This window comes from Podarcis tiliguerta (assembly GCF_965153285.1).
Source record: "Podarcis tiliguerta genome assembly, chromosome: 12".
Lineage (NCBI taxonomy): Eukaryota > Metazoa > Chordata > Lepidosauria > Squamata > Lacertidae > Podarcis > Podarcis tiliguerta.
The window spans coordinates 25,842,349-25,852,978 of NC_139545.1; the positions used below are offsets into that span (position 1 = coordinate 25,842,349).

The following is a 10,630-nucleotide window of genomic DNA, read 5'->3' on the forward strand; positions in this document are numbered from 1 at the left end:
GTCTAACCCTCTTTAGGCTGCAATCCTATACCCTCTTACCTGGTAGGAAGTCCCATTAAACGATTAGACTTCGTAGAATTGCTCTGTTGGTAACCGAACTCTGAAGAACTTCTCTTTGATATCCTGTTGACTATCTCCTCCGTCTTTCTAAAACTCCAGAATAAAATATTTTTGTAAGTTTACTCAAATTATTAGCAACTTAGCAAAACAAAATTTTCTGCTTGATCATTTTTCATGTTGCAACTGTACTCCTTTTGCTATGAAATACTGACCATCCTCTAGTCTCACACTCCAAATTTATGCTCTGTTTTTATTACCTTTTTTATGTTAACTATTGCCCCTTTCCTTAGCTCAGAAAGGGCAGAGATTTGCTGGTACTACAGAAGACGGTCCAGAGATAGCTCAAGCAAACTCCATTGAAGACAGGGAGAGGGAAATTATTTCCAGAAACAGAATAATGTAATAAAGTAGAATAAAGTAGCTAGCCAAACTGCTAAGGAAGGTGTGTCTTTTCAAATCATGTTTGAAATGATTTGAAGGCTTAGTGTCTTAGAAGGCTTTGTGTCTTTGGGCACAGGGAACATAAAATTGTATTATCTTGAGGAGCAGTTTCTGCAAAGATGCACACTGGCACATAGAACCAGCCAGGTCACTATGGAATAAAGTTAGCCCAAAGGAGTTGTGTGACAGAAATTTATTTATTTTATTAAATTTGTATCTCACCCTTCCTTCCAAAGGAACCCAGGAATATAAAAGCAATAGCAAAACTTAGTATTAGGAGATATTTGTTTCCTTTTAGCTTAAATATATTCTGTAGGTTTTCCTTTTTGAAAGAAAGAGGAAGTGACACATGATAAACCTTTCACAGCAGGGGAAGCCGGTATGGTTCCTGGTTGTTAAGAGCTGTAGTCCAACAACATCAGCAGGTCACCACATCAGGTACCTCATTAGTTACCTCTGCTTTGTACTTTATGAAACTATGATATTGCCCCTAGGTTACTAATAGTTAACCTAGATGTACTTACCTAGGTTTTCTAGAAAGACAAGTGTCTATAAATCTAGTAAACAGAATTAAAATAACTGTAAAGGTACATTTAAACATACTTTATCTGTCTATCTGGCCTCAGAAAATCCTTTGAGCCATCAGATCTGTGTTTAACACTTTACAGAAGTATCCACAATCAGTTCAGGGTTTTCATCTTTGGCCAGATATTCTATTCACAATGACATAAGCTGAAAATGAAATACATCATACTAGGCAAGAACATTGCAATATACCTTAGATGGAAGTAAAGACATGGCAATGTTGTAAGTCTGCATCTTTTATTACAGAATCTACAAAAAGAAAAAAGAAATCTAGGATTAACATTTCAAAAGGTATTTTGTTGGTCCACCTTCATGCAACATAATCTTCACATACAATCCTCATTCTTTGAAACTCCAGTGATTAAATTCATCTTTTTTTTAGAGTTGAATTCGTATTTATGTCTTAGCTTCAATTACCATTTAAATAAATTATTATCAGCTTCCTGAAAATCCTTGCTATTTTTAAATTTTATTTCTTAGACCTTATTTTATACAGCCTCTGTAGCACAACTTGTACAGCACTGACTCGAATAAAAGTTGTAAGCAGTCAAAAATTTGGGCCAACATCAAATGTTACACTAAGAACTAAGCAACTGCCACCAACATGAGCTGCTACTACTGTATGTAGTTAGTAACTTGCAATGCTATTTTTCTGGAAATAGAGTTGCCAGAACTCACCATGAACACTTCCCTTGTTCTCTTAAATGGTAATGGCACCCTCCTGAGACTTGCCAGAACCCACCCAAAAGGTGCCAGAACTGAGTTCCTCCTGAAAAAGAGCCCTGGTAATTTGACATTTCTACATATACCTTGTCAAGGAAGCAGCTAAGTTAAGACATCACATCCCCCCCTTTCTTTTCCTCCTTTCCTCCCACTCCAAATTAGTAACTCAGCAATTTATACTGCAAACTCCTTGTGCTAGAATTTGAAGAAGTATAACAAACTGTGCACACCAAGACTACAGTGCTGTAAATAATAGCTTTCTCTCTCAGCTAAATGTTATCCTCCTAGCACGGCAATTTTTAAGCATTTTGCAATTTGCTGCTTCTTAGAGGATCACACATTTTTCTAATGCTTCAACTGTCACATTGGAGACTGTTTGAGAAGTTTCCAAATTACCCCAGCTTTGGAATTCAACCGTGCAGAAGGTATGAAAGACAAAAAACCAGTTAGCTAAGTGGATGGGCTCTGCTTGGTTTGTGGATGCTCTTTATGCTGCAAATATTTGTTAGTCTGGACACAACTGTTCTGGGTTTATTCAGCCTCCCAAACCTAAAATGTCCAACTGACAAAATAGGGTAGACTGTGGGTCAACAAGTCACTCTCCCAAGCTGGGTTCTAAACAGTGAGGCACACAAGCCTCTAGCTTCATACCAAGTGGGCTGCAATAGTATTTTGACATGGAACCCATGGGTCAACCCCCCCCCCCCACCAGCCAGTTAAGCTAATCAAGGTGCCAGGCTCTTGAAAGGAGGTGCAAGGCTCTGGCAGGGTCTTAAGAGCTCTCTCACCTCCGTCACAAAGCTGGAAAAGTGCTCAATACGCCTTAGGAAGGAGGGACTCTAGGACCCTGGCAAGAGCCCTTATGCCTCCTGCCCATAGCCTAGCCTAGCACCTCATTTACCCAGCTTTGGGAAGGCAGTGCAAGGACTGCCTCCAAAATTCTGTATCAGTGTATGTAGAGGAGCAGAATTTAAAATAGTAATCAAATTTCTGAAATGGGCAGGTTAGCTCATTTATATATTTCATAACTTAGATTCAACTGCACTTCTTTTTGGTTTATATTCATGCCAAAGCAAAACTGATAAAATGTAACTGTTCTAATCGAGATGTGTATCCGGAAATGCTGATGTGGCACCTGTGGGCACACATGCTTTCCCTGGTGCCTCACTTGCTGAAAACCCAAATTCTACTGGAGTTATCAGTACCGGTTTTAGTGCTTGGTTGCAGTGTTTGTGTGATGCCCAAAAGAGTTTCTCCACTTTGTTAAGTATGGCCCCAAAAGATAGGCAACAGCTCATACTATTTCAGTGAAGGGTAGGCTAAGAAGAAACCCAAGACAGGCAATCTCCCTACTGCATCTGAAACGCTCCAGAAAAGTCTCTACAAACTGGGTGAACAGATGATAAAATGGCAAATCAGGTTCAATGCAGGTAAGAGCAAAATGACACGTACTGGCCAAATCTATACACTAATGGCATCTGAATTCACTGCAGATTCATGGAAAATGGACAAATTCATGTAGATAAACTCATGGCTACTAGCCATAGTGGTTTTATACTACCTCCATGGTTAGAGGCAATGTGTCTCTGAATATGAGTTGTTAAACACGCCAAGTGGGGAGACTGCTGAAGTACTCGTATTCTGCTTGTAGGGATACCCTTTGGCATTTGGGAACAAGATGCTGGATAGATGTCTTAAGAGGAATGGTTGAATGAATTGGGTATGTTTAGCTTGAAGAGAGACCGAGAGGAGATAGGATAGCCATCTTCAAATATCTTAAACACTGTTGCATGGAGCGAGCTTGTTTTCTCCTGCTCCAGAGCCTAGGACCCAAACCAATGGGTTCAAGTTAACAAGAAAAGTGTCTGACTAAACATCAGGATGAACTTTCTGACAGGAACAGTGGAACTGACTCCCATGAGAGGTGATGGACTCTCCTTCCTTGGAGGTTTTCAAGCAGAGTTTGGATGTCTATTGCATATATGATCTAGTTGTGATTCCTGGATTGCTGGGGGTTGGAGTAGATGACCCTTAGAATCCCTTCCAACTCTACAATACTGATTTCATGATCCATCCAACAAAGGAAGCATGCTTTTTTCTTATTCAATCATTTTCCCATATGCAAATTTAATCAAAACTCATAGGGCAGATCTACAAGGGTTGGTTGACTTGAACATCAGCCAGGGGGTGGGGATGGGGGGAGAGATGACAAAAGCAGGACATAACAAAGGTTTAAAAAACTGTGGATAGTGTAGAGAAAATTATTTTTTCAAGGGTTGTTTTTTTTAAAAAAATTCTCTGTTGAAGGTTCAAGATATGTGAATGAAAATATTTCTCCATCCAAACGTTAATTGGCTACTACACCATTTGGTGAAGGCCAATAGCCAGGAAATGTTTTAAGCAGCAGCAGAAAAATACATGGCAGAACATCCACTTTCAAAGGCAGCACCTGTCAAGAGTGCTAAATCCAGACAAACAGGGTTAGGCTAAGGTTACCAGATTTTTTTCAATGAATCCAGGGTCACTTTTCAACTTCCTACTAAATAGATGGATTTTGTCAGGGGACTGATTTGTAAATCCGGGGACTGTCCCCGGGAAAATCTGGTAACCTTAGGTTAGGCAAGTGGTAGAACACAGAATTTACATGCAAAAGGAAATGCTGTTGACTTCCATGAGGGCTTTGGAAGCAAAACTGAATTTCCACTCGACGTCTGCCAGGGAGCCTGCGGAACTCACATCCCCTGCCTTCTCCCTCTTAACCTCAAGTGTACATAGCCTACCACGAGGGTCGGTCCACGTGCTAACAACTTTTCCACGAAAAAACGTAACGAGCTGGCCCTTAAAAAACACTTCTGTGATGTTAAAGAGGGGGAAAACTCCGTTTTAGATCATGTGTGAAGAACAAGCGTGTAGCGAGGTGCGTGTGTGTAATGCTCAGATACGGGGTGGAGGGGGGATATTTGCCACGACTTACTCCGGCGGAGATAGGCAGGCACTACTATTAGCCGGGAAGAGAAACGAAATGGACCCACTGCGACGGAAAAGGTGGGGGAAAAACCGACTCCTGAATGTAGGAATTTCCATCCAATATTGGCGCGTCCTCATCCGCCAGTCATGAAGCGTAGCCGATTTCAACACATTTCGTTTTCGCTTCGCCCTACGCGGCAAGCTCGGCTCTAGGTTTCCTCAGCAGCGGCTGCCGTTCCCGCCTTTCCCAGCCGGCCTGAGGCGGCGCCGCTGCCCTACAACACATCCTCGCCGAGTAGGCCTCCCCTCCGCGCGCATGCGCCGTAGCGCCAGGAAGCAAAAGGCAGGCCTTTCTTTACCACCCTCGCCTCTCGCCCTTCGCTGCCTCCGACACGACGACCCGGCCGCCGCCATGCCGAAGCTGAGCAAAGAGTCCAAGCAGCGCCTGCAGCACTTGTTCAAGGGCGGGCAGTTTGCCATCCGGTGGGGCTTCATCCCGGTAGTACTCTATCTAGGTCAGTTCTGAGCTGGGGACAGCAAGTAGGTTGCCGCGGGCAGCTTGGTCACGGAAGACTCGGTATACTCTGACTTGAGGCAGGCGGCGGGGGCGGGGCGGGGCAGCTTCCCGAACCGTTAACGGTCCGTTAACGGTCTTCCCGTCAACGGCTGGTTCGAGCGCGCGCGGCGCGTCTTCTTGGAACGCGGCGGCGATAGTGACGCAACCGAGAGGAACTCGCGCGGTGAGGCGAGTCACGTGGCCGATTCCCCATAGCTCCTCGTGATTAGCGGGGAGAGCGCCCTGTGGGGCAGAAGCGGCTCCTTGCACTTATCCGCTTCCGTTCCCTGAACCAAAATTCTCCGCTTCACAGCTCACTTTAGCGCTGGTAGTTTCGGATTTAACCTAGAGAAAAGGCAAGCAGGCTGCATCGTGAAAGCCCTCCTGTTTTTTCTTTCCTTGCCTAGTACTCGTTGGAAGGCGAGCTTGTGTGAATATGGTGATAGAAGGATCTCCTGTGACCGTCAGTGTTTTCCAAACTCGGTCTCCAGCTGTTTTTGGACTAGAATTCCCATCACCCCTGACCTCACTGGTCTTGCCCGCTAGGGATGATGGGAGTTGTAGTCCCAAAAACAGCTGGAGACCCGAGTTTGGGAAACACTGCTTCAGACTGTCTGTGGGCGACACAACTGTTGGATGCTCTTGTGTGCTGAAAGTTATAACACCTTGCAAGAAGAAGTTATTATATCCAGCAGTAAGCTGGGCTACATTTGTCTCTCTGGTGTGCTAGCTTTCTGCTTGAGTGAGCTGAATGGAGGAATGGGTGAATAATCACCGACAATCTCCCCACCCCAGTTTGCAAGACAGACTGAAGTTGCTTATAAATAGTTTTAGTTTTCAGAATTCTGTATTTCACGATTATGTGAACTCCTAAATGTGTTTAAGCATGACACAAAGGTAAACATGGTTAAAATTGCTCACAGGTGTGTTATTTCTTTTGTGGTATCAGGAGTTTGTTTAGAAGTCAGCAGATTTCTGAAAACTAGAGGCCAATTTTTAGAATGTTCTTAGAATTGCCCAGGCCAAGCTCAATTAGTTCAGCAAGGATTCTGTTCTATGAAGTGTCATTGACAACCTCTTTTTCATTTGCTGGGAAATAAATTATTCCATTATCCATGGGCCTGTTGTGCAGGACATTTCTTACTGAATTCCATTAACAATGCAGTAAAGTCCTATTTATTAGTAAGATCAGAGACTGTCTTTCTCTGTCTGGTGGATTTGGTGGGCAACATACATCATGCCACAAAATAAGGACTGTTTTAGATGTCAGAGATACTTTTAGAAGAGTATTCTTTCTTTAGAAGAGTATTCTTTCTTCCCAGGCAGATTATCAGTGCAATTCTAACTTGGAATCTATCTAAATCCTAATACATTTAATGGTGCTTACACTCAGGTAAGTATGGGGTTAGGCTTGCAGCCCAAGTCACCTGCTGGTGCAGAGGAGTGGGGTTTTCAATGTGTGTTGCTGAGCACGCAATAGAATGGACCCCTTTCTTTGCACTTCTACTTTATGGCATGTTGGGGTGGGGAGTGCAGGAGACTGTATCAAAGTGCAATGCTATCTATTACATTACTGTGGCTAGTCATGTGTGCATTAATTCTAGAAATATTTATTATATGTAAAAGCAATAATATATTCATGATATAAACTGACAGATACATTGTTTGTAACTAGGATTTAAGAGAGGTGCAGATCCTGGAATGCCTGAGCCAACCGTTTTGAGGTATGTTTTCACTAGTTAATACCTCAGCAGAAATAATGCCTGCTAAAGGAGAAAATAGAACATGTGCTTTGTGATTAACTTGGGAGGGGAGAGTTTGAAACTTATGCTACACTCCTACACTCACTTACCTAAGAGTAAGTCCCATTCCATTTATATATTTCTTACGCGTGCACTTACAGAAATATCACACAAATTATATTTTAACTGTTGCTATATTCTCATGTAAGGTGTAGGTCAGGATTTGGTGCTACCATTTTTTAATTTAAGGGACACACCATAAGAAGGAAGTGTTATATCTTTTGGTTGCTGACTTAAGTATATCATCAAGAGATATGACCTGATTGTGTCAAGTCCTCTTTCTCTTGGAATGAGCTTGCTTCAGTAACATTACAAACCAAAAACTGGTAACCATCGAATGACTTAAACACCGACAGCTTACCCTGCTTGAAACTGAATTTTTAAAAAGGCAGTGTATGTTGTTTGATCAATGTACAAGGCATAGGCCTTCTGTTTCATTTTGTTGTTGCCTGATGGCACTAATAAGGCCTCGTGGAAAATATGAGTGGTTACATGTTAAGAGTTGGGATGAAGTGGAGAGTAGGAGCCTAATAAAACTAGACTAATAAAGCCTAATAAAAAGCCTAATAAAACCTAATAAAACTAATCCACTCTGAAGCCTAACAGTTTGTTTTCCAAACAGACTGTTAGGCTTCAGAGTGGATTAGTGGGAGAAACTTTTTTTTTTGCTGTTGCTGAGGCATGAATAAGTATAAAGTTTATGAATGACTACTAATGTTACTCCTACTGAGAGTAAGTCAATTTAAATCAGTGGACTTAAGTCAATTGATTTCAGTTGGTCTGTTTTGAGTATGATTTAGTTGTATATGACCAGTCAGAATCTACCTTCCAGGTATTGGTGGACTCCCACCATTCCTGGGGCTGATATGAGTTAAAGTCCAACAACATCTGAAAGGTGACAGGTTCTCCACCTGTGTCCTATGTGATCTCAGAGGTGGTTTAAAATTTGCTGGGTTTTTTTGTTTTGTTTTTTAAATTCAAAACAAACCAGATTGGCAGAAGGACTTTCCTTTCTTATAAAATTCTGGAAGTAATAGAAAAAACCATTGAAGCTTTTCATTAATTTCTCCTTGCATTTATGGCACTTCTGCATGGTGACACTTTATTGTATGGATGCTACTGAGAATTGGCATTAATGTAACATTTTATCATTTAATATTCTACACTCTGCTGTCTGACTGCTGTTTAGACTCCTGTAATTAAACTGTCATGTAAAATCCCATTGTTTAAAAAATCTGCAGGTGATCAATTTATTCAATTTTATGTCTTGTCATCTGTCTGTGTTTTTGCATTTATGAGATTTAAAAGATAAAATGCATCCTCTTCTTAATACAATACTTTCTTGTATTATCCAGTATGTTTAGGATATACAATTAAATGAGACTTGTTCTGTTAAGTGAAGTGAATGATGCCCAAATTGGCTTTGTTGGATTGTATGCAGCATACATAGAGACACCCCCAATACACATGTACTCGCCAAGCATCCAGCACACTAACCACACTTGCACTTACATAATGTTCACATGCGAACACCCCTCCCCACACTCACTGCATATACAGCACACACACACACACCCCGCACTCATACAGCACATACATTCACCAGACACAGATACACACAACTGGTGCATTTCCAGGATTCCCCACTCAAGTGCCTTAGAGCTTCTTCTGACACTTTGGGATCACCGTTTTTGGTGACTGGGACCAAAGTGCTATTAATTTCTGCACTAAAACATGGGGTTTCCATTACTGTGGCCTGAACCAACATGTGGTATTAAATCATTCATTCATTCATTCATTCATTTAGATGTGTCACACATATTTGAAATGGTCAACACATTTAAGAAGTCTTTGTAGTAGTAATGAAATGGGTTGGGAAAGGAAGGGAAGAATGTGCTCCCCTTTAACTATTTTATATTTTTGTCAGTCCTTGGAATCTTGAAGACCAATGGATGGGCAGAGAGAAAAAATGGATGTGATCATAGTGTTTACTATTTTGGGGGATAGTTTAGTAGCATAATTGGGGTGGACTCTGACAGTGAACTCTTATGTTTACTCAAAAACTGGGACTTAATGGGACTTACTCCTAGGTAAAATGGCAGCCTAAATACACAATATCATAAATTTGCTCGGGATTAAAGTGAGTGTAAATGAGATGAAGCATTGAGAAGATGCCACTAATTTCTTGTTTGTGGCTTGAACCATATTATTTAGTACCTAAATAATCTTGCTGACTTTTAAAAGCAAAAACTGTCTTTCTAGCTATTATTTGGCCTTTCCAACCAATCAACTGAGCTGACTTATCATAACTTCAGTCGCTTATTATGTTACATGTTTCATCTTTGATTTCACCCTGGTATGAGTGATAATAGATAGAATAATATCTAGAATTTTATTTCTAGAGTCCCTGATGGATTGCCAGGTTCCCTTGAAAATAATGGTTGGGATTGTGAGCATTTTTGGAGAGCAGTGTAATATGGATAAGCCTTAATATTACTTGTCTGTGTCAATATAGGTTACTTTCAAGATCAGTCATAATATTACAATTTCTTTAAGCCACCTCAGAATTGCACTGAAAGAATGTGACAGTATACTAAGAAAGCAAGAAAGAGAGAGAGAGAGAGAGAGCGAAACTAGAAGGCAGATAAAATACCCCCAAATGTATTCTACAGTCACATGAATGTTAATTCCATCTTATATGGTTGGGTGCATTTAGCACTTTAAATATGATGGTGTTCCTAATGGCCACATCAGTATCTGTTATGTATTGATGATTGAATTCAAACCTTAATCCAAGCCTAAACCCCACCTCTGTCACTGTTGGGTAGCCTAGGCTGACTACCCCTCAGCTGCAGGTGATTATCAGAGTGGAACTGAATAAAGTATCCCTAGTCTCTTCTAATGATTCTACATTTGCTCTGTTCTGTTAATTAATATGGCTTACTTGCATCTGCACTGGCTGACCTTCCACGGTTATTGAATACGTTATTGAATGTGTAAAGCTGCAGCTCTGTACTCAATTACATAATAATTACAACAATGCAATCAACAGGACTTGCTTCTCATTAGACATGTATAGAACTGTGCTGTAAGTGACAAAGTTGTACTTTTTAGTATTTCTTGAAAGAGCTGTTCTGCTGGTAACAGCATCATAAGACTTGTGATCAACATAGTTTTTCCCCCTTTTTCTTCCTCCACCTCTCTTAGCCTACTATGGGGATGAAGGAGTTAACCACAGCATTCTGGAAGCCGGCTGCTGCTGAGCAGGAAAAAAAGATGGAGATGCATACATTCCAAAGGCTGGGAAAAACAGCACTGAGCTATGACACTGGCAAGCAGACTTCCCTGACAACATGGAATATGCTTACAACATAATGGAATTTCCATCTGTCTAATTTATTTGTGTTACACTTTCGTTTTTTCCCTTTAGAATAAATATTTTGTCTGAAATTCTTTAATGAGGAAATCTAATTTTTGCAGGTCATGACACATGCTA

General features: G+C 41.1%; 2 protein-coding genes across 13 annotated transcripts in view; one reads left to right on the forward strand and one right to left on the reverse strand.

The window, feature by feature from the left end:
• The window catches only part of LOC310660625 (uncharacterized protein), a gene marked incomplete at its 5' end in the record, with an annotated part of 32,419 nt that extends 27,499 nt beyond the window's left edge, over positions 1-4,920 (reverse strand). For 8 of the 12 annotated variants that reach the window (XR_014503535.1, XR_014503536.1, XR_014503537.1 and 5 more), the window contains 3 exons: positions 40-147; positions 1,279-1,335; positions 4,784-4,920. Coding sequence is in view for 1 of the 12 variants with exons in the window: in XM_083405537.1 (XP_083261663.1) it covers positions 40-153; positions 1,279-1,335; positions 4,784-4,914 (302 nt within the window). Of the gene's footprint in view, positions 1-39; positions 154-1,278; positions 1,336-4,783 lie in introns of all 12 variants that reach the window. The other 4 variants (XR_014503541.1, XR_014503544.1, XM_083405537.1 and 1 more) reach the window with 3 other exon arrangements.
• A 172-nt stretch (positions 4,921-5,092) lies between these two features.
• TOMM7 (translocase of outer mitochondrial membrane 7) lies at positions 5,093-10,584 on the forward strand (the record flags this gene model as incomplete). The annotated part of the gene is made up of 3 exons (XM_083405558.1): positions 5,093-5,291; positions 7,008-7,056; positions 10,342-10,584. 3 exons carry the CDS (start codon positions 5,093-5,095, stop codon positions 10,355-10,357), a joined length of 264 nt encoding a protein of 87 aa, XP_083261684.1. The 3' UTR covers positions 10,358-10,584.
• Positions 10,585-10,630: the final 46 nt, after the last annotated feature.